General features: G+C 41.9%; 1 protein-coding gene across 1 annotated transcript in view; it reads right to left on the minus strand.

The window, feature by feature from the left end:
• mIF2 (mitochondrial translation initiation factor 2) overlaps positions 1–23,569 on the minus strand; it is a 168,436-nt gene that overhangs the window by 63,730 nt on the left and 81,137 nt on the right. The window contains exons 7-9 of the mRNA XM_068360953.1: positions 16,048–16,097; positions 14,000–14,218; positions 6,464–6,604 (exon numbers count right to left, since the gene is read on the minus strand). Of these exons, the coding sequence (XP_068217054.1) occupies positions 6,464–6,604; positions 14,000–14,218; positions 16,048–16,097 (410 nt within the window). The remainder of the gene's footprint in view (positions 1–6,463; positions 6,605–13,999; positions 14,219–16,047; positions 16,098–23,569) is intronic.

Below are 23,569 nucleotides of genomic sequence, written 5' to 3' on the forward strand. Positions count from 1 at the left end.
CGTAGGGGCTGAAAGGGATCTCTCATTCCTAAGATGTAATAGGAAGTCAGCTATTTGGGTCACAGAGGTATTGGTAGAGGATACTGAATTGGCTCTACACCAGCTCCGGAAGACTTCCCACTTAGATTGGTAGACTCTACGAGTGGAAACCCTTCTTGCTCTGGCAATCGCACTGGCTGCCTCCTTCGAAAAGCCTCTAGCTCTAGCGAATCTTTCGACAGTCTGAAGGCAGTCAGCCGAAGAGCGTGGAGGTTTGGGTGCAACCTGTCTACGTGAGGTTGACGTAGAAGGTCCACTCTTAGAGGTAGAGTCCTGGGGATGTCGACTAGCCATTGAAGTACCTCTGTGAACCATTCTCTTGCAGGCCAAAGGGGAGCAACCAGCGTCAGCCGTGTCCCTTCGTGCGAGATGAATTTCTGCAGGACTTTGTTTATTATCTTGAACGGTGGGAATGCGTAAAGGTCGAGATGGGACCAGTTCAGCAGAAAAGCATCCACATGAACTGCTGCAGGGTCTGGAACTGGGGAACAGTACAGCGGAAGTCTCTTGGTCATGGAGGTGGCAAACAGATCTATGGTAGGTTGACCCCACAAGGTCCAAAGTCTGTTGCACACACTCTTGTGGAGGGTCCATTCCGTGGGAATGACCTGATTCCTTCTGCTTAGGCGATCTGCTGAGACGTTCATGTTGCCCTGAATGAACCTCGTGACCAAAGTGAGGTTTTGACTTCTTGACCAAATGAGGAGGTCCCTTGCGATCTCGTATAGGCTCCTCGAATGGGTCCCTCCTTGCTTGGAGATGTAAGCCAAGGCTGTGGTGTTGTCTGAGTTCACCTCCACCACCTTGCCCAGCAGGAGGGACTTGAAGTTCAGCAGGGCTAAATGAACTGCTAGTAGCTCCTTGCAGTTGATGTGGAGCGTTCCCTGTTCCTCGTTCCACGTTCCCGAGCATTCCCGTCCGTTCAAGGTCGCACCCCAGCCCGAGTCCGATGCATCTGAGAAGAGATGAAGATTGGGGGTCTGAATAGCCAACGATAGGCCCTCCCTGAGAAGGAGATTGGTCTTCCACCACAAGAGAGTGGTCTTCATCTCTTTGGTGACTGGGATAGAGACTGTTTCGAGAGTCAAACCCTTGTCCCAATGAGCTGCAAGATGGAATTGAAGAGGGCGGAGGTGGAGTCTTCCTAGCTCGACGAACAGGCCAGTGATGAAAGGGTCCCTGTGAGACTCATCCACTGTCTCACCGAGCAACTGCTCCTCTTCAGCATGCTCATGATGCAATCTAGGGCTTGGCTTATCCTTGGGGCCGATGGAAAAGCCCGAAAATCCTGACTCCGAATCTCCATTCCCAGGTACACAATGGATTGGGAGGGAATGAGCTGAGACTTTTCTATGTTGACTAACAGACCCAGTTCTCTGATTAAGTCCAAAGTCCAGTTGAGACTCTCCAGACAGCGACGACTCGTGGAGGCTCTCAACAGCCAGTCGTCTAAGTAGAGGGAGGCTCTGATGTCCGATAAGTGGAGGAATTTTGCTATATTCCTCATCAGATGCGTGAACACCATAGGAGCTGTGCTTAGGCCAAAACACAGGGCTTGGAATTGGTAGACAACCTTTCCAAAAACGAATCTCAGGAAAGGTTGGGAGTCTGGATGAATAGGAACGTGAAAGTAGGCATCTTTCAAGTCCAACGAGACCATCCAGTCCTCCTGCCTGACCGCTGCTAGGACCGACTTCGTCGTCTCCATCGTGAACGTCTGCTTGGTGACATACGCATTGAGCGCGCTGACGTCCAGCACCGGTCTCCAACCTCCTGTCTTCTTGGCCACCAGAAAGAGACGGTTGTAGAAGCCCGGGGATTGATGGTCCCGGACTATAACCACTGCCTTCTTCTGCACAAGTAGCGACACCTCCTGGCGCAACGCTAGCCTCTTGTCCTCTTCTTTGTAGTTGGGAGAGAGGTTGATGGGAGATGTGGTCAGAGGGGGTTTGTGGCAGAATGGAATCCTGTAACCCTCCCTCAGCCAACTGACAGACTGGGCGTCTGCACCTCTCTTTTCCCAGGCTTGCCAGAAGCTCTTGAGTCTGGCTCCTACTGCTGTCTGGAGATGCGGAGAGTCAGTTTTTTCCTTTAGAAGCCTTGGAACCTTTCCTAGACTTGCTCCTGGAAGAGTCTGGACGGGAGCTTCCTCGGCTGGGGGCTCTACCACGAAAGGGCGGTATGAACCTCGTAGCAGGAGTATCAGCCACTGGGGTGCGATAAGTCCTGGGGACTGAGGTAGCAACCTTAGTCTTACGAGCCGATGAGGCTACAAGATCATGTGTGTCCTTTTGTATCAGGGCAGCAGACAAGTCCTTAACCAGCTCTTCGGGGAAGAGGAACTTCGAGAGCGGAGCGAAAAGGAGTTGAGACCTTTGACAAGGTGTAATGCTGGAGGAAAGGAAGGTACATAGCTGTTCCCTTTTCTTAAGAACCCCTGACACAAACATCGACGCAAGCTCGCCAGATCCATCTCTAATGGCCTTATCCATGCAGGACATTAATAGCATGGCAGAATCCTTGTCCGCAGGGGAGGTCTTCTTGCTGAGGGCCCCCAGGCACCAGTCTAGGAAGTTGAACATCTCAAATGCTCTAAAAACACCCTTCAGGAAGTGATCAAGGTCTGAGAAGGTCCAGCAAACCTTAGAGCGCCTCATTGCTGTTCTACGAGGCGAGTCTACCAGACTTGAGAAGTCAGCCTGGGCAGAGGCAGGTACTCCCAAGCCTGGTTCCTCTCCTGTGGCATACCAAACGCCCGCTTTAGAAGTGAGCTTAGTCGGAGGAAACATGAATGAAGTCTTTCCAAGGTGTTGCTTAGTCTGCAACCACTCCCCTAAGATCCTTAACGCTCTCTTAGAGGACCTTGCTAGGACTAGCTTAGTATAGGTAGACTTAGCTGGCTGCATGCCCAGCGAAAACTCAGATGGCGGAGAGCGGGGAATAGCAGAGACAAAGTGGTCTGGGTAAACCTCCCTAAACAGAGCCAAGACCTTACGAAAGTCAATAAAAGGTGGAGAAGACTTGGATTCATCCACGTCTGATGAGGGATCCAGGTGTGCCGCCTCATCATCAGACGCCTCATCACCAGAGTGTAGCGAAGAGATCGGAAAGGTATGCTGAACGGCAGAGTCAGCACGAGCTGGAACAACAATATTAGTGGTTTCCTCTTCAAGACTCTGTTGAGGGAACACCTGAGGCTCAGACTGCAAGGGCTGATCAAAAGAAGTAGCAGAAGGTAGGCGCATGGGTGGAGGAGGCTGACTCCTAGCATGAGTGACTGAACTCAAGGGTTGCGGTTGCTGAGCGGAAGGCGGATGCGCAGTAGCAAGTTCCTGAGGAACGAGTTGAGGTTCCTGAGGTGTGGGCTGAGAGCGATGAGGTAGTGGCTGCGCAGAACACAGTAATTGTCTCGCGAGTTGAGGCTCCTGAGGCGCAAGGCTAAGGTGTTGTGGTTGCCTTGAGGAGGGTTGAGCTCGCTGCAGCGAGAGCTGAGGAGACTGACTCATGGATGGGAGAGGTTGTTGTACCTCAAGAGAGTGTTGCCTCACTGGTGGAACTGCAAGTGGAAGCGGAGGAAGTAAGGAATGATCTTCCTGTTCCCATTGCTGAGGTTGCCTTAAGGAAGGCGGAGGGAGCTGCACACCACTGGAAACAGTAAACTCAGAACGTGCTAAGGTATTCTGAGGAGCCTCAACATCGTACGCCTGGCAGGCAGTACTGCGGTCAGGCGGAGCGATCGCAGGAGGAGGTGTAACCTGCTCAGCCTGACACTCACGCATCAAGACCGCAAGTTGTGACTGCATGGACTGCAGTAGAGTCAACTTGGGGTCGGCAGACACTAAGGTCTGCTGAGGTAAAGCCTTAACAGCAGAGATCTGTTGTGGCAGAACCTTACTCCTCTTAGGCGGAGTGCATTCAACTGATGACTGCGGCGAGTCAGAGCTGATCCAATGACTGCAGCCCGGTTGAGTTCTTGAGGTCTGGACTCTGCGTTTGAGTGGTCTCGAGACCTGAGTCCAGCGTTTCTTCCCTGACAAATGCTCAGCAGACGAGTAAAAGACGGGCTCAATCGTCTGCAGGTGGGAGTGACGGTCTCTGGAAGACACGCCCGCAACCACCGAGGATACTTCTGTGCGCCGATCAAGGCCTGCCGAACCCTTTTGCCCTTCGACATTGCTTCTCCCCTGGGCTTGGGAGCTTGCAAGAGGTCCCGGACTGGGAGGACGACTGGCACGCACAGAAGTATCCTCACGCACCACACTGACACTGACACTAGCACTTGGCACTGCACTGACACTGGCACTCGTCACAGCACTGGCACTAATTCCACCCACTGCACTCTTGACCTTAAGCTCCTTGACTTCGGCCATAAGAGACTTATGATCACTTACCACTGACTCTACTTTATCGCCTAAGGCCTGAATGGCACGCAAAACAACAGACATATCAGGCTGAGGGCAAATAGTAGGTTTGGGGGTAGCCACTACAGGGGTAGGAAAAGGTAGGGGATCATGAGGTGAGGAAAAAAGTGAAGAGTGAGAAGAACTCCTCCTAACTCTCTCTCTCTCTAACTTGGTTGAGTACTTAAGAAGACGGACAAAATCAAGTTCCGAAAGTCCGGCGCATTCCTCACATCGATCTTCTAACTGACAGGGCCTTTCCCTACAGTCAGAACAAGCGGTGTGAGGATCTACCGAGGCCTTCGGAATACGCCTATTACAAGACCTACATCGTCTATGGGTGGGGGCTTGTGAAATGTCAGACATCTTGAATCAAAAGAGTTAGCCAAGTGGGGTTTCAAAATCAAGCAAAAGATCGTTAACCGTTAAATCAGGACTAAATAATAGCTATCTAAGCTAATATAGAAGTTTTCCAGTAAAGCGACAGCCGAAATCTGAGAGAATACTTCACCAAAAGCCGTGAAAATACTCGAAGATCATAAGCGTATCCCAGAACGTCTTGCCGGAAGCACGACAGAGGAAAAATTGAGGAGGTGTCAACAAGAAGTACTATAGTACCTGGCCACAGGTGGCGCTGGTAAGTACACCCCCTTCTAGTATTGTGATAGCTGGCGTATCCCTCCATAGAATTCTGTCGGGCAACGGAGTTGACAGCTACATGATTATCGGGTAAGTTTAATATTGAAAAAGAGGATTTTTTAGTAAATGAACAATGACTTGTAAAGTAAGCAATTACTATGGAAATCTAATACAATGCAGAGAATAATTGCTCATCAAAGAGCCAAAGGCCAATGATAGTGATACATTTGCTACAACCCTGGTCTGCTGGTCACACGAAAACTACCAATAAACCAGACAGTATATGTCTGCTTTGCTATTCATCTCTTGATTAATGAAGTTGGTAAAAACATAGCCTCTGTTAGGGACTAAACTGTGGTTTTTAACCAACTTCGAACACTAATAGAAACTAGAGGAGCACTCAGTAGAGCACAGATCTCCGCCGCAGCAGTTTATTTCTCGACCTTGACATTGGCCTTTGACCTTAACTTTTATAAATTGGCGTGGATTTTCATACACTAAAATGTGGACCAAGTTTGAGGTCTCTGTGACAATGATGTCCAAACTTAAGGCTGATTATGTGAATTGGACATTTTGCTTGACTGTGACCTTGACCTTTGACCTTGACCTTCCAAATTTAATAATTTTCAGCTTTTAAGATAACAATTAACCCCTGCAAGTTTCATTGCTCTACAATTGAAATTGTGGCCAGGAAGCTGTTCACCCACAGACACACAAACACATAAACAGGGGCGAAAACAACGTCCTTTCAACTTCGTTGGTGGAGGTGAAAAAAGCTTCAGTGACCAATATTGGAACTTGTAACATGATCTAAGATTCTTGTTTATGTGAATATGTACCTCAATAGGGTTTGATAAACCAAATGGTACATGAAAGAAAAATAATTTAAGGGATTAATTCTAATTAAATTAGCAAATATAAATCAAGATATAAATACTTTCATACCTTTACATAGCTAACAGCTGAAAAATCAATAAAATGGCGAGGCCAATAATGTCTGATATACTGAAAGTACTGCTACTTCATTTAAATTACAAAGGAATACAATCACAGACAATATATTTAAAGGGAATAAAATATCACTAAGAAAATGCAATATCACAACAGGTCAATATAAAATGTTTGCAATTGATACAAACACCAAAGTATGATTTGAAAAACTTCTTCCATATCTCTATTGTATTTAATCAAATTTTTATACAACCTCTAAACGAAAACGAGTATATTTCTAAACATCACAAGAATTGTTTATGAATTCCATACTTCAATAAAAATGAAATGCTACATACAGTACTAGGTTGTACTATCAGAAAAGTCAACAGGTTTAATGAGTTGGTCTTCTAAGATAAGGATTACCTTAAACTACAGTTGAAAAAGTTTATTACCTGAACTGGAGTAGCTGGAGGGGCTTCCTTCAGGGGTTTTCCTGAGTCAGAGAACATATTGCGAACCTTTGCCCAAGCAGTGCCTGCAACTAACACAGCACCTTTTCTTAGAGTACCTCGCTGAATAATGCAAGTTGCTACCTGTTAAATGTAAGAAATCAACAGATTACTAACAGAAATTTGGCTATAAACTAATAACAGGAACATTCACTCTTGATTTAATAGATATTTATTACCTTGAAATAGTCAAACCTTTATATTAGTTGGGTTTAGGTAACAGAAACACCAATAAATGTGTATAAGCCACTAATAATTACTGGCATCCTTTATGCCACTAGAAAAACTTTGAGAAGACAAAAATAATACTTCTCCCCAAGAGAGATTAGTTCACCAAATTTTTAACTGGGCTCCACAAGGCACTAGAAGTGTTGGAAGACCCAGGCCTACATGACTGAGTACTATGAAGCATGAAGTAGGAGATAATGAATGGAGAAGTATTGATTAAAAGCTCAAGATAGAGGCATGAAGTAAGAGATGATGAATGGAGAAGCATTGATTTAAAAGCTCAAGATAGAGACAACTGGCGAAATCTAACTGAGGCCCTTTTCATCAATAGGTGTAGGAGACGATGACGATGATTCATAGATATAAAACTTCAAATACAGGAAAGCATTCAGTTACACAATACCAAATATAGAATAGCCTTTGTTGGAAACAACAAAGAGCCATTATTATATAATGGCTTGAAAATTCACTTACATAACAGTATCAGAGTCCACTCACTTTCCCATTTATATAACTGAGTATGTTGTGCAGTATTTGGTCTTATATACCTCGATAAATCTTTGTCCTTTCACTTAAGGTGCATTTACAATTATATAAGAATGAATGCACCTTAACTTACAAAGATATAAAAACATTGAATTATATAATACTAAATACAGAAAACCATTTTTAGTTATATATACCAGTTGAGACTGGTACTTTTATGAAATTGATAATACTGTAGTCTTCTTCTTCGACTAAAGCTTTCCCCGCCATGCAGGGTCGCTATTTCTGGAAAGCCATTTCCAATTTCTTTTATCTCCGATGTCATCCACTGTGGGATCTTTCTCCTCCATGAAATTGATAATGTTATAAAGTGAATTTTCAATCTCTTGTATAGCAGAATTCCTTTCTATTTCTTCTATCAAGGTCTCTTTTGTATTTGGAGGTACAAAAATGGCAAATAAATACCCATAAATATTGTTTTATGGATTTCCATGGCCTCCCTGCAAATAATAAAATTTGCAAATGTCAAACCCACTAGTGTTAAGGTCTTACTGCAAATGCTATGTGACCATATTTACTGCCACTCATAATTAATCTGCAATATGTACTATAGTCCATTTCTTTTAGCGATGCATATTTGCACCGACTCGCGGCGGTGCCCTTTTAGCTCGGAAAAGTTTCCGGATCGCTGATTGGTTGGACAAGATAATTCTAACCAATCAGCGATCAGGAAACTTTTCTGAACTAAAAGGGCACCGCTGCGAGTCGGTGCAAATATGCATCGCTAAGAGAAATGGACTATAGTACATGATGCACAAGGGCTTTCATATAGATAATGATACATACATATACCAAGGCACTTCCCCAATTTTGGGGGGTAGCCGACATCAACAAATGAAACAAAACAAAAAAGGGGACCTCTACTCTCTACGTTCCTCCAGCCTAACAAGGGACTCAACCGAGTTCACCTGGTACTGCTAGGGTGCCACAGCCCACCCTCCCACATTATCCACCACAGATGAAGCTTCATAATGCTGAATCCCCTACTGCTGCTACCTCCGCGGTCATCTAAGGCATCGGAGGCAGCAGCAGGGCCTACCGGAACTGCATCACAATCGCTCGCCATTCATTCCTATTTCTAGCACGCTCTCTTGCCTCTCTCACATCTATCCTCCTATCACCCAGAGCTTTCTTCACTCCATCCATCCACCCAAACCTTGGCCTTCCTCTTGTACTTCTCCCATCAACTCTTGCATTCATCACCTTCTTTAGCAGACAGCCATTTTCCATTCTCTCAACATGGCCAAACCACCTCAACACATTCATATACACTCTAGCTGCTAACTCATTTCTTACACCCGTTCTCACTCTCACCACTTCGTTCCTAACCCTATCTACTCGAGATACACCAGCCATACTCCTTAGACACTTCATCTCAAACACATTCAATTTCTGTCTCTCCGTCACTTTCATTCCCCACAACTCCGATCCATACATCACAGTTGGTACAATCACTTTCTCATATAGAACTCTTTTTACATTCATGCCCAACCCTCTATTTTTTACTACTCCCTTAACTGCCCCCAACGCTTTGCAACCTTCATTCACTCTCTGACGTACATCTGCTTCCACTCCACCATTTGCTGCAACAACAGACCCCAAGTACTTGAACTGATCCACTTCCTCAAGTAACTCTCCATTCAACATGACATTCAACCTTGCACCACCTTCCCTTCTCGTACATCTCATAACCTTACTCTTCCCCACATTAACTCTCAACTTCCTTCTCTCACACACTCTTCCAAATTCTGTCACTAATCGGCAAAGCTTCTCTTCTGTGTCTGCAACCAGTACAGTATCATCCGCAAACAACAACTGATTTACCTCCCATTCATGGTCATTCTCGTCTACCAGTTTTAATCCTCGTCCAAGCACTCGAGCATTCACCTCTCTCACCACTCCATCAACATACAAGTTAAACAACCACGGTGACATCACACATCCCTGTCTCAGCCCCACTCTCACCGGAAACCAATCACTCACTTCATTTCCTATCCTAACACATGCTTTACTACCTTTGTAGAAACTTTTTACTGCTTGCAACAACTTTCCACCAACTCCATATAACCTCATCACATTCCACATTGCTTCCCTATCAACTCTATCATACGCTTTCTCCAGATCCATAAACGCAACATACACCTCCTTACCTTTTGCTAAATATTTCTCGCATATCTGCCTTACTGTAAAAATCTGATTCATACAACCCCTACCTCTTCTAAAACCACCCTGTATTTCTAAGATTGCATTCTCTGTTTTATCCTTGATCCTACTAATCATTACTCTACCATACACTTTTCCAACTACGCTTAACAAACTAATACCTCTTGAATTACAACACTCATGCACATCTCCCTTACCCTTATATAGTGGCACAATACATGCACAAACCCAATCTACTGGTACCATTGACAACATAAAACACACATTAAACAATCTCACCAACCATTCAAGTACAGTCACACCCCCTTCCTTCAACATCTCAGCTCTCACACCATCCATATCAGACGCTTTTCCTACTCTCGTTTCATCTAGTGCACTCCTCACTTCATCTATTGTAATCTCTCTCTCATTCTCATCTCCCATCACTGGCACCTCAACACCTGCAACAGCAATTATATCTGCCTCCCTATTATCCTCAACATTCAGTAAACTTTCAAAATATTCCGCCCATCTTTTCCTTGCCTCCTCTCCTTTTAACAACCTCCCATTTCCATCTTTCACTGTCTCTTCAATTCTTGAGCGAGCCTTCCTTACTCTCTTCACTTCTTTCCAAAACTACTTCTTATTCTCTTCATATGAATGACCCAATCCCTGACCCCACCTCAGGTCAGCTGCCCTCTTTGCCTCACGTACCTTGCGCTTTACTTCCACATTTTTCATATTTTTCATACTTCTCTACACTATTACTCTGCAGCCATTCTTCAAAAGCCCTCTTTTTCTCTTCCACTTTTACCTTCACTCCTTCATTGCACCATTCACTGCCCTTCCTCATGCTGCCTCCAACAACCTTCTTGCCACACACATCACTTGCAATCCCAACAAAATTTCCTTTTACTAACTTCCACTCCTCCTCTAAATTGCCAGTTTCTCTTACTTTCACTTCGTCATATGTCATTTTCAACCTTTCCTGATATTTACTTTTTAACCCCCGGTTTTATTAGCTCTTCAACCCTCACTAGCTCCCTTTTACATTCACCTACTCTATTCCCCCACTCTTTTGCTACAACTAATTTTCCTTCCACCAAAAAATGGTCAGACATACCGTTAGCCATACCCCTAAACACGTGCACGTCTTTCAATCTTCCAAACATTCTTTTAGTTATCAACACATAATCCATTAATGCCCTTTCTACTACTCTTCCATTTGCCATTCTTACCCATGTATACTTATTTTTATCTTTCTTTTTGAAAAAGCTATTACTTATCACCATCTCTTGCTCAACACACATATCCACCAGGCTCTCACCACTCTCATTTTCACCTGGTACGCCATACTTCCCAATGACACCTTCTACCTCTCCATGACAACTACATAATTCTTTCTACCCAGTCCTTCTACACACCTAGTTAATTCATTCCAGAACTCATTCTGCTCTTCTTCACTTTTCTCACTACCTGGCCCATACGCACTGACAAACGCCCAACATTCTCTACCCAACCTAACCCTTACCCACATTAACCTAGATGATATCTCCTTCCATTCCACTACTTTACCTGTCATCCATTCACTCAGCAATAAAGCCACACCCTCTCTCGCTCTTCCCCTTTCAATCCCAGACACTCTACCCGACATTTCACCAAACATCACTTCACCCTTTCCTTTTATCTTCGTCTCACACAAGGCCAATACATCCATCCTTCTATTCCTAAACTTACTTCCAATTTCACATCTTTTACTTTCTATCGTACTACATCCACGCACATTCAAACACCCCAAAACTAGAGTGCGGGGAGCAGTCACTCTCCCCCCCAGCTCCATCTCTTTGTTGCTGTCTCACAGGATCTAGATACAGGAGAGGGGGTTCCCAGCCCCCTCGTCCCGTCCCTTTTAGTCGCCTCTTACGACACGCAGGGATAACGTTGGCGCTATTCCAATTTTCATATGCCCCTGCGGCCACAGGGGCCATAAATAATGATGTCATCCATTATTATTTAAGACCTACAATATAGTACTGTAGTTTGTAAGAACATACTAAATGTTCTTTAGGGGTAGAATTAACAACTAGAACCCTTTATGCACAGCTTTAGAAATGAAAGTCTTGTATAAAGAATAAGAAAAATCCTTAGTTCTAATATAGATAAACATGATATTCCTAATTAAGTAAAAACTTAATTATTATCATTATTATGATTACTTGCTAAGCTACAACCCTAGTTGGAAAAGCAGGATGCTATAAGCGCAGGAGCTCCAACAGGGAAAATAGCCCCGTGAGGAAAGGAAACAAGGAAAAATAAAATATTTTAAGAACACTAACATTAAAATAAATATCTACTGTATAAAATATGTAAACTTGAACAAAACAAGAGGAAGAGAAACAAGACAGAACAGCATGCCTGAGTGTACCCTCAAGCAAGAGAACTCTAACCCAAGACAGTGGAAGACCATGGTACAGAGGCTGTGGCACTACCCAAGAATAGAGAACAATGGTTTGATTTTGGAGTGTCCTTCTCCTAGAAGAGCTGCTGTCCATAGCTAAAGAGTTTCTTCTACCCTTAACAAGAGGAGAGTGGCCACTGAACAATTACAGTGCAGTAACCACATGGGTGAAGAAGAATAGTTTGATAATCTCAGCATTATCAGGTGTATGAGGACAGAGGAGAATGTGTAAAGAATAGGCCAGACTATTCTGAGTGTGTGTGTAGGCAATGGAAAAATTAACCATAAACAGAGAGAAAGATCCAATGTAGTACAATCTTGCCTGTCAAAAGACCCCCCATAACTCTCTAGTGGTAGTATCTCAATGGGTGGCTAGTTTAAAAATGCATTCCTATGAAAAGAAAATTATTCAAGTATAAATGTCCTTCAGTCAAACTCCAGTGGATTATGAAATATATGACTGATTGATTCTTCGACACTGCCTATAAATGACGAAAATAAAATCGCGATTATGAAATATGTGACTGATCGATTGATTGACACTGCCTATAAATGACGAAAATAAAATCGCTTAAAAATTACAGGTAGTCAATGCTTTGAATCTTGAAAGAATTAACTAAAGGACAGTGGGATAGATTGATTGATATACAACCTGTTTCAGTAAATGCATTTGAGCCTCATTCAAAAGGTAAAATTTGGTGAAAAATGGTAAAACAGAAAAAAACCCATAAAATGGGTTTTTTTATTTTACTTAAAAAATTTTGTGAAATAAGTTAATGGATAAGCATGTTTGAGCAACTCAGTAATGGATTTGCTATGTTAAGGAAAAAGAATGCATTTTTGTATTTTATTTAGTCTTAAGACGTGATGTCTACTTATCTATCTATTGAGGTGCCATGTCTTCGATGCGGGATGTCAATTGCCTCCGCCTGATCCTGTCTCTAGCTCTCTGTATAAATTGTCCAGCTGTTACATTCTCAATTACATCCTCCAGTAAGCTGCCCAAAAACTTTTTCTTTTGCTGGCCTCTTGCTCCTCTCCCCTCTATCTTTCCCATAAGGCAAAAAAGTTCAATCTTTTCTCTTCTTATTACACACCCTATAAATTCCATCTGCCTCTTCCTTATCACTTTTAGAAGTGATCTCTCCTGATTCACTTGTCTAAATACCTCCTTATTTACTACTCTCTCAGTCCATGGGATGTAAGGTACTAAAACTAAAAAGTTTAAGATTGCTTCCCTAATTTTGCCAAAAGGTTAATTTAATCAATAACCCTCACAGCAGAATTAGTTCATTTAATATTAAGATTCACTGTATATCAATTCTTCCCGTCGATAGGTACTTTTTATAGATTCTCTATCATTATTATTAGTATTATTATTACTTGCTAGGCTACAACCCTTGTTTGAAAAGCAGGATGCTATAAGCACAGTGAATAAATATCTCCTATATAAACTATAAAAACTTAAACCAAATAAAAGGAAGAGAAATAAGATAGAATAGTGTGCCATAGTGTACCCTCAAGCAAGAGAACTCAACCCCAAGACAGTTGAAGACCATAGTACAAAGACTATGGCACTTCCCAAGGACTAGAGAACAATGGTTTGATTTTGGAGTGCCCTTCTCATAGAAGGGCTGCTTACCATAGCTTAAGAGTCCCTTCTACTCTTACCAAGAGGAAAGTGGCCACTGAACAATTACAGTGCAGTAGTTAACCCCTTGGGTGAAAAAGAATTTTTTGGTAATCTCAATGTTGTACGGTGTATGAGGACAGAGACGAATATGTAAAGAATAGGCCACACTATTCGGTGTACGTGTAGGCAAAGGGAAAATGAACCGTAACCAAAGAGAAGGATCCAATATAGTACTGTCTGGCCAGTCAAAGCACCCCATAACTCTCTAGCGGTAGTATCTCAACGGGTGGCTGGTGCCCTGGCCAACCTACTACCATATTACTACTGTATTTGAAAGATATCAATAAATATTTGTTGTACAGCCTGGTGCCAAAGTCACTTTTAAAGTTCTTCAATTACCTTGATCACCTGAACTCTATCGTGAGTTGACATTTTAGTATTAAGTTCAAATTAACATTTCGCTTCTACTAACCTTCCCTCGACCAGGATCCGTTCTGGCTTCAACGACTGATGCTTCAACAAGGCCTTTTGGGTCTGCACGTAGATTGAGAAGTTCTGCTTCGGTAGCTAAAGCTTCGATGAGAACACCAAGATTTTGTCCTTTTATAGCTGATACTGGAACTGCTTGCACATCTCCTCCTTGATCTTCAAGTTGCAGACCACAATTAAGCAGCATTTGTCGACAACGTTCCTAAACATACAAAAATAAACTGAAGCTTTTACCTTGCATACACAACCTTTACAGAATTTCATAGACTGTTTTATTTTGATTACTCTTTATAAACAATTTTCCTGAAAGCAATGTTTCATAAAAAAGTAATCTACAAAACCAATCACACTTTTCAAAATGTCTACAGTATATTATATTTTTTTTCTGATAGTAATGGAATCTTAATAATAGAATTTGTTATATCAATATCCAGCATGATTTATAGCCGCCATACACAGGCCAATTTTCAGTGGACAGTTGCTGCCACCATTTCATGGTTCCACGAAAAAGTGGAGAGGGAAGCTGTCAACGCCAAAATATGGCTATTGTGCAGAAATCCATAGAAAGACATGCATTCCATTTCTCGTCATGAAACAGTGGCAGTCACCATCCACTGAAAATTGGCACATATATGAGGAGCCATAAATCATTTAAACCACAGGCTGCCCTTCCTCTAATAAAGAAGCACAAGTATTCTCCATTCCCTCCTCCCCCACTCTGATGCCTAGTGGATAGAAAGTACCACGAGAGGAACATTAACCATACAGAGTTATACCCAGCAATATTATATTATCAGAGTCATCGTGACATTACTAAAAGTGGGGTAGAGGGAGTGTCATATAAATTTTATCAAAATTTTATTTCAATACATTCACCTGGTACACATCTTGTTAATTCCCACACTCTTTTGAAGGTTTTTATATGATGCAGAAATATAAAATACAGTATAACTAATTCTAAAATTAATTCACACTCAAAATAACTTGATACACCTTATTTTATAAACATTATCAATGTTTCCTTTTAACCTTAATTATGGAATGCTTAATAATTTTCCATAAAAATAAAAACCTTCATTTAGAATTTTATCAAATTTCCCTACCAAACTACAGACAACCTACCTATCAAATAAAAAATCACCTATTCTCAGTCTCACGGGCCAATGTTTTAAAACCGACCGCTAGTATTTCATCAAATTTCCCTACTAAACCAAAGACACCGTAGAACCTATTAAATGAAAAGTCCCTTATTTGTGGTTTTATGATAAGTATTCTCAGTTCTCACGGGCCAACGTTTTCAAACCAACCATGTATCCGAACGTCACCGTCTGTAGGCATGTTTTCGACGTAGAACGTCATTATAGCGAAGGTGTTAAGGATTCTCTTTTGGTTTTGTGATCAAGTTTCCCATCACCTAGAATGTGTGTTAGTCTGCAATGACCACTTGTAGCTAATATTTATTAAACTAATCAGAATCTTTTATAATAAAATTTATCCTTTTGATATTTATTAGCATTTTACCTTATGCCCATCCTTAATCTCAAGTGGTTTTGTATTTATCTAGAGGTCTATATCAATTTCAATATTATGAGATAGGGAAATAAACTCTGATTTTGGACAACAGGAATAATTTCAAATTCACAATATCGTACAAGGTTCCCATGCTGGGCGCTTTCTTGAGGAAGACAATGTAGGATGTTGAGAGATACAGTATTTCCATTTTCAGTTTATGGTCAAGAAGATACAGGTGTATATAGAAGTAATGAATTCTAGTATTAAAATGATCTTATCGTGGCATATCTTGATTTCAATATCTTTTATTAGTCATAAGGTTGAGAATTGCTCACTTTGAGAAGTAAACAATGTGAGACTCAGGTAATTATTGAAATAATTTTGTAGGCGAAATAATATTTTTCTGTATGGTAGAATTATTTCCTTTCAAATAATTAATTACAGGTAAGAATCATTAAAATAACACTTAATTTAACTAAAACAATATAGGATAAGAAACTCTATAATAAAAGTACTTACAACATCTGCTTCTGGCTTATCTATCTTGTTAATGGCAACAATGATTGGTACTGAAAAAGACAAAAAAACTTTTAATCACTTCAAAACTGTAATATCTTGGGGGGAAAAAAAATTAATACCAATACTAACAGTGTTGAATTATATCTAATGACTAATCATACCAACGGAATTCTAATAACAAAAGTGGACAGGACATAGAGTGAGGACAGAAAATAGATGGACAAAACGAATAACAGAATGGATTCTTAGAGATTTCAAAACGAAGCAGGGGAAGGAAGAGAAAACAATGAATTGACGAGCTAGGAAAATGTTATATATATATATATATATACATATATATATATATATATAATATATATATATATATATTTTATACATTTTATATATATATATATATATATATATATATATATATATATATATTTATATATATATATATATATATATATATATATATATATATATATATATATAAATAAATATACAGGTATACACAAAATATAATATACAGTAATGCCTCACAACACGAAATTAATTAGTTCTGGAGTGGCTTTCGTAAAGTGATTTTTTCATGTTGTAAGTCACATTTCACATGCAAATTGCCTAATTCATTCCAAACCCTACAAAACACCACATTAAATCTCATAATAAAGCTACAGTATAACCACTTTGAAATACTGTACAGCCAAATACATTTGAACCATTCAATATACCTAAACTAAATGTTAATACTTGTAAATTAAATAGTTATTACAACATAATGTAATAATAAATGTTAAATAATACTGTACATAAACTAAATATAAAGTTCCATGTGTACTGTTATATTATTATTACCTCTATTAAAGACTACATCTACATTTTCTGTTGTCTGAATCCATTTCCTTCAACTCTGTGATGGGTGACTATTTCATTCTCGGCTTTTTTGGCAAATGTCTTTTCTTAAAGTGAAACTTTTTTTGTAAAGTGAGTCATAAAAATATTAGCATCTCGTTTTGCAGCTTGAAAATTTTGTAAGCAGTCTTTCATGAAGAGAGGTATGACTGTGTGTGTGTGTAAATATATATATTTATTTATTTATTTACACATATATATATATATATATATATATATATATATATATATATATATTGTGAAGTCCTGTGCGAGGGAGTTCTACCCTCCAAAGGACAACTTAACAGTCATAATTCTTTTAGTTTGTTTTTCTTTGGAAACGGCTCTGCTCTCAGGGTTTCCCCCCTCTATGTAACTTAAGAACAGGCCTGGTCTACGTTACATGGGCCTACAGGCTATTAACTTGTCAAGGCGCTTAATTCTCACCTCTTTCCCAGGTCAGCCACAAGATATAAGCCAGATGTGAGAACAAAGGTTCTCATAGACCGGGGCATAGTGCCACAAAGAAGAAGACCCCTGGTCAGGATTGGCCAACACGCGGAAAAAGAAGGAGGGGTCAAAAGATGTCATTGGACCTCAAGACATGAAGACTGCCCCTGGAAGTCAAGATTACTCAATCAAGAGAAAAAAGGGGATGGCCCAAAAAAATTTCACTGCTGAGCCTAAGGCCGGTAATGAGAGAAGAAGGCAGTTCCAGTCCGGAGGCCATACCAGAAACACCAAGTCCCAGGAGCCAGCCAGTGCCTGCGTCCCCCAGGAAAGGCTCTCCCCCCTGAAACCTCCAGGAGGCTCGAACTCCGCCTGAGTCGAGGGAAAACACTACTCAGTGCGAAGAAAGGAACAATCTGCGTTGACGTCCCAAAGAACACCTGCTGTGCCGGAGTTTTTATGAAGATAAGTACTGACACCTGTGCGAGGGAGAGAATTATAAAAGTGCCAAATTTTAAAGTTGCATTGATGGGAATTCCAAGGGAGTGAAGCTGGGGGATAATTGTGGGGAATAGTTTTCTCGTAATAATGTGACAACCTATTCGCACCCAACATCATTTTTGTTTTTCTTGTTTTTTTTTTTACAAGTTTTCTTATGTTCAAGTAACAACAGTTTTTTGTATAAACATTGAAGTGCGAAGTGAGGGTTTTTCTTTTGTTGTCTGGGGCACATAGACAGATTGCCAACATTATTTTCTTTTGTTTTATGTGATCACCCGTGTACTTTTCTTTTACCATAATTATTCATTTGACATTTATGTTCTGTAGTTTATTATACTGAGTGATTTCGGAAAATAGAAATTAAGTGATACCTTCTTTCTTTTATTATTATTTTTGCATCTGAATGTATTTGGATTGCTAGAGAGAATTAAGCTTAGTTTTTGTCTTTTCGTTTTTTTTACTGTAATCATTTCTTGATTTATTAACCATAAACTCGAAAACACATTTTGCTTTGACTTGTCAATTGTATGTTTTCTCCTTAAGAGTTTTACAATCATTTTCTTTTTTTTTGTTTTGCCTAATTAAACTATTGTATTTCGATTATTGCAACAGAGTTTCTTTTGTCCGTGATTTAGACTAAGGAGAAACCAAATTGTTCCTACACGAATTAAAACTATTCCAACGAGGTGCAGCTCCAAAATAAATAAATGAACTCGGGTATTTTTGAACCGTTAATAATATTAACAGGTTCAGTCATATAAAAGAATTCTGAGTGTCAATTAGTCGCTCTGGATTGACACGAAGTCACTGTGTCAAGTGGAGAGTCCGATTGATACTTTCTTTAAAGATCGTAATCTGCACAATTACGTCACATCTTTAAAGTGGGGGCCTGTGTCCGGGAGATATTTTTTTTTACTTAACTTTTGTTCATTTTCTTTTGTATTGGAATATAGTTTGTTTTAACTTTTGCTAATTGCTCAGGAAACAGTTTTTGTTTCGGAGTTTCTTCGGTTGGTCGGAAATTTGGTTTCGAAATCATTGTGGTGATCTTTGATCTCGGTTGTTATGCAACCTGATCTGTTGTATTCTGTTGATTTTATAGTGTGAAATTGGCTGACCAGAAGTCTTGATTTTTTTTTTTTTTCTCTTTCTCTTATCAAGCAGCTGTAAGTACATTCAAGGTTCAAGGTTCTATCGTTTCAGTCATGGGAGACGAAAATTCAGATAGAGTTTCTAGGTTCCTAGAGGAACCGAATGACTTTTTGTTAAGGCAACTCTTCTCAGCAGAGCTACTTGAAGTGAGCTCACGTGCAGATAATATCCAAAATGCAGGTAAAAGACAACAGATTCTAGAGGCCTTAGAGAGAGAATTTAATAGGCGTCAGGAAGAGCGTGAGTTGGAGATAGCAATTGAAGATAGGGACGAAGATCACTCCATAACCCGAGAACACTCTGTTATGGGAGGAGCAGCAGCAGTGCCAATGTTACCATCAGCCATGTCATCAAGCCAGACTGCCTACCAAACTTCAAGTCCAGCTGAAGTTAAATCTCATGAAGTAGTTCAGAGGTCAGAAGAGTCGTTGAGTACGAGAATTAAATTTAAAGCAGCTGAGCTCGAAATTGACTCACTGCGAGCTCAGTTGAGGAGACACGGTCAGGATTCAAGACCCCCAAGGGCACAACCCATGGGAGGATTTTCAGAAAAAGATATGGCGGGACTCCTTCCACCCTATGATGAAAAGAATCCTGAAGGCTTCTTCCTGTCGTTTGAGAGAATACTGAAAAGTTACCAGATCCCAGAGGACGCCTGGTCTCGCCTGTTGCCCATAAAGTTAACCGGGAAAGCAGTGGATGCGTACAATGCGGTATCCGACCCTGTTGCGCACGATTATCGCCGGGTAAAGGCATGGATCTTGAAAGCTTTCGAACTTGTGCCTGAGGCTTATCGCCAGAAGTTCAGGAACTTGAGGAAAGGATCAGAAAACTATGCAGAATATTGGAGACAAATGAAGATTAGCCGTGACAGGTGGGTGGAGGCCTCTCTTGGAAATGACAAGACTTTCGACAGGATAATGGAGCTCATGGGATTAGAACAGTTTCTGCTAATGTTGCCACCAGCCACTCGGCAATATATCGAAGATCGAAATATCACTGACCCTGATGAGGCTTCTATAATGGCAGATGAGTATACACTGAAGGAAAAGATCAGGGGCTCTTCTGGCTCAAGATGGTGCCCTCCTTCATTTCAGCCAAACCAGCCTTCCAGGCCATTTTAGGGTAATTGGAGCCCCAGGGGGCCGGCACCATCGTATCCTCCATCAGGGAAAGGAGCAGGCGGAAACCCTACACATGGCAGTGCTAAAAACACTGGAAGTAAGAACAATGGAGCCTACCCTTCGGCTCCCCAAGTAAGACAGTGTTCCTATTGTCACAAACTCGGACATGAAGTTAGCTGCTGCTGGCTCAAAGGAAATCATGGACCAGGGGGAAAGAAGTCCTCTTATCAAAATCACAAGAGGGACGACCAAGCACTTAATGTTAATGAGGTTATGAGAAGACAGACATCATGTCAAGGGATGATGAAGAAGAGAGACATGGCCATAAGGCAAGGACAGGAAGCCTTCATTCATGCCGGATCTGTGTCTCTGCAGGACCAAGGTACCAAGCCTGTACAGATAAGGATTATGCGTGATACTGGAGCTGAGCAGACTGTCTTGCACAGAGCAGTCTTACCCTTCGATGAATCGTCCGCCTTGGGAGAAACTGTCATGGTTCGCTACATTAAGGGAAGAGAGGAATTGCCCTTATATGCAGTGACTTTAAGCTCTTCTTTTATTTCCGGTACATTTCCAGTTGCTTTGGTGGATGAGGAACCCATGCAAGGGGTACAGTTATTGTTAGGAAATGACATAGCTGGTCAACGATGTTGCACAGCATCATGTCAAATTCATGCTGACAAGAATGAAGGGGAGGTGAAGATTGAACAAAATGAATATCCAGCATGTGCTATTACCCGTGCTAGTACCACTCAACAGAAAAAGGACAGAGATAATGTTCCTACCGGAGCGCTTGTGGGTACTTTTCCCCAAATGCTCAGGGGAGTGGTGCAGCCTGGTTTATTATGTTCAGAATACTCGAGGGAGTCACTCATTGAGGCTCAGAAACAAGACTCAGAACTTGCAAAGATAAGGGATGAAGCTGGATCCCTGAGCGAACTCGAGGCTGAACCCTCTGGTTACTATTTAAAGGATGATGTCCTAATGCACAAATGGCGGCCTAAGAAAGTGCCTGCTGATGCTGAATGGACCATTCTATATCAGGTGGTAGTGCCACCACAGTACCGAGAGGAGATTTTAAGGTTGGCTCATGAACAACCAATGGGAGGACATTTAGGAGTCCGCAAAACGCGTGAGAAAATTTCCCAGGAATTTTATTGGCCAAATTTGAACAGAGGAGTTGCAGAATATTGCCGTAGTTGTCACTCGTGCCAAGTGATAGGTAAAAAGGATCCAAATCATCGAAAGGCACCATTGCAACCCATCCCAGTGGTGGAAGAACCCTTCTCCAAGATCATCATGGATATTGTCGGACCTCTGCCAAAGACAAAGAAGGGCCACACCCATTTGTTGACGCTAATGTGTGCGTCGACGCGCTTCCCTGAAGCGTACCCGTTGCGGACAGCGACGAGTCCCAATGTGTCGCGGGCTCTGGTACAGTTCGTGACCACATTCGGGTTACCAAAGGTTATTCAAACTGACAGAGGTAGTACCTTCATGTCGAAAGTCTTTGAAGGCACCCTTAAGGAGTTAGGAGTGCAGCACATAATGTCCTCTGCTTATCACCCACAGTCTCAAGGTGCTTTGGAAAGGTTTCATGGCACGCTCAAAAATGCATTACGTGCATACTGTGAAGACCAGAAAACACGAGATTGGGACACAGGCGTGCCGTTCTTGTTGTTTGCTATCCGAGATTCATGGCAAGAATCTCTGGGGTTTTCCCCCTTTCAGCTGGTCTTTGGACATCAAGTGCGTGGACCTCTCAAACTTTTGAGGGAGATATGGACCCATGAGGAACAAAGTACCAATGTGCTAGACTATGTGGTGAAGTTCCGACAACGCTTGCACGAGGTCTGCCAATTGGCTCATGAGGAAATGAAGAAGTCTCAAGAAAAAATGAAAGCCTAGTATGACCAAGCAAACAGGACAGAAGCACGACAATTCCAAGTGGGAGATGATGTGCTCATCTTTCTACCTGTGCCTGGTAGTCCCTTAGCGGCCAAGTACCAGGGGCCATATAAGGTCGTGAAGAAGCTCAGCGAATTGGATTATGTGGTAGGGACACCGGACCGAAGAAAGGAACACCAGGTGTGTCACGTCAACATGATGAAACCATATGTTGTTCGGAATACCAGTGGTAATGCCACTGCCCAAAACCCATCACCAGTCACTGTGCCTGTTCATGTATCAGTAATAAGGAGACAGGTACAGCAAACAGAAGAGGAGGAAGAACAGAACCCTCAAGGCAAAGAAGAGGAGGAAGAACAGGATACTTCTGGTGAAGAAGAGGAAAAAACCAGTTTCAAGGGCATGCCACTCGAAGCCCGACTTAAGAATTCGGAGGTTCTCAGAGACTTCAAGACCAAGGTCTCTCATCTAGCTCCCCAGCAGCAAGAGGATGTCCAAACTTTAGTGGAAGAGTACGCAGTGCTGTTTCCTGATGTTCCCAGCCGGACAAATGTAATGGAACATGATGTGGACGTGGGAGATGCACGCCCAGTCCGTCAACACGCGTACAGAGTATCACCAAAGAAGAGAGAACTGCTTGGGAAAGAAATTGATTACATGCTCGAGCATGGGATTATTAGGAAGAGTTCCTCACAGTGGAGTTCACCGTGTGTGTTAGTGGAAAAGCCTGATGGTGGAGTCAGATTCTGTACTGACTATAGGAAGGTGAACAACGTCACAAAGCCAGATTCTTTTCCCTTGCCACGTATTGATGACTGCGTGGATACCATCGGGAATGCTAGATATATCACCAAGTGTGATTTGTTGAAGGGATATTGGTGTGTTCCGCTCACTGAGAGAGCCAAAAGGGTTTCAGCTTTTGTAACACCTCAAGGATTATTTGAATATAATGTGATGCCGTTTGGGATGAGAAATGCTCCTGCGACATTCCAGCGGATGATCAACAGTCTGGTACAGGACATAGAAGGTGTTGTCGCATATATGGATGACATTGTTATCTACAGTGACTCTTGGAAAGAACACCTGAAGAGACTAAAAGCCCTTTTCCAGAGTTTAGCAGAGGCCAACTTGACAATCAACCTCTCCAAGTGTGACTTTGGACAGGCGACAGTCACCTACTTGGGTCATATAGTAGGTCGAGGATCTGTTCGCCCAGTGCAAGCAAAGGTTGAGAGCATTCAACAATTTCCAGTCCCGCAAAGCCGCCGAGCATTGCGTCGGTTCTTGGGAATGACCGGCTATTACAGAAAGTTCTGTGAGAATTACTCTACCATTGCCTTGCCTCTCACTAATCTTCTCAAGAAGAATAACAAGTATGTTTGGTCTAACCATTGTCAAGACGCATTTGACTCCCTTAAGAGGTTGCTAAGTCTATCACCTGTGCTGAAAGCACCAGATTTTGACAGAGAATTTGAAGTAGCAGTAGATGCCAGTGATCATGGGGCTGGTGCAGT

The sequence above is a fragment of the Palaemon carinicauda genome, chromosome 37 (genome assembly GCF_036898095.1).
Source record: "Palaemon carinicauda isolate YSFRI2023 chromosome 37, ASM3689809v2, whole genome shotgun sequence".
Classification (NCBI taxonomy): domain Eukaryota; kingdom Metazoa; phylum Arthropoda; class Malacostraca; order Decapoda; family Palaemonidae; genus Palaemon; species Palaemon carinicauda.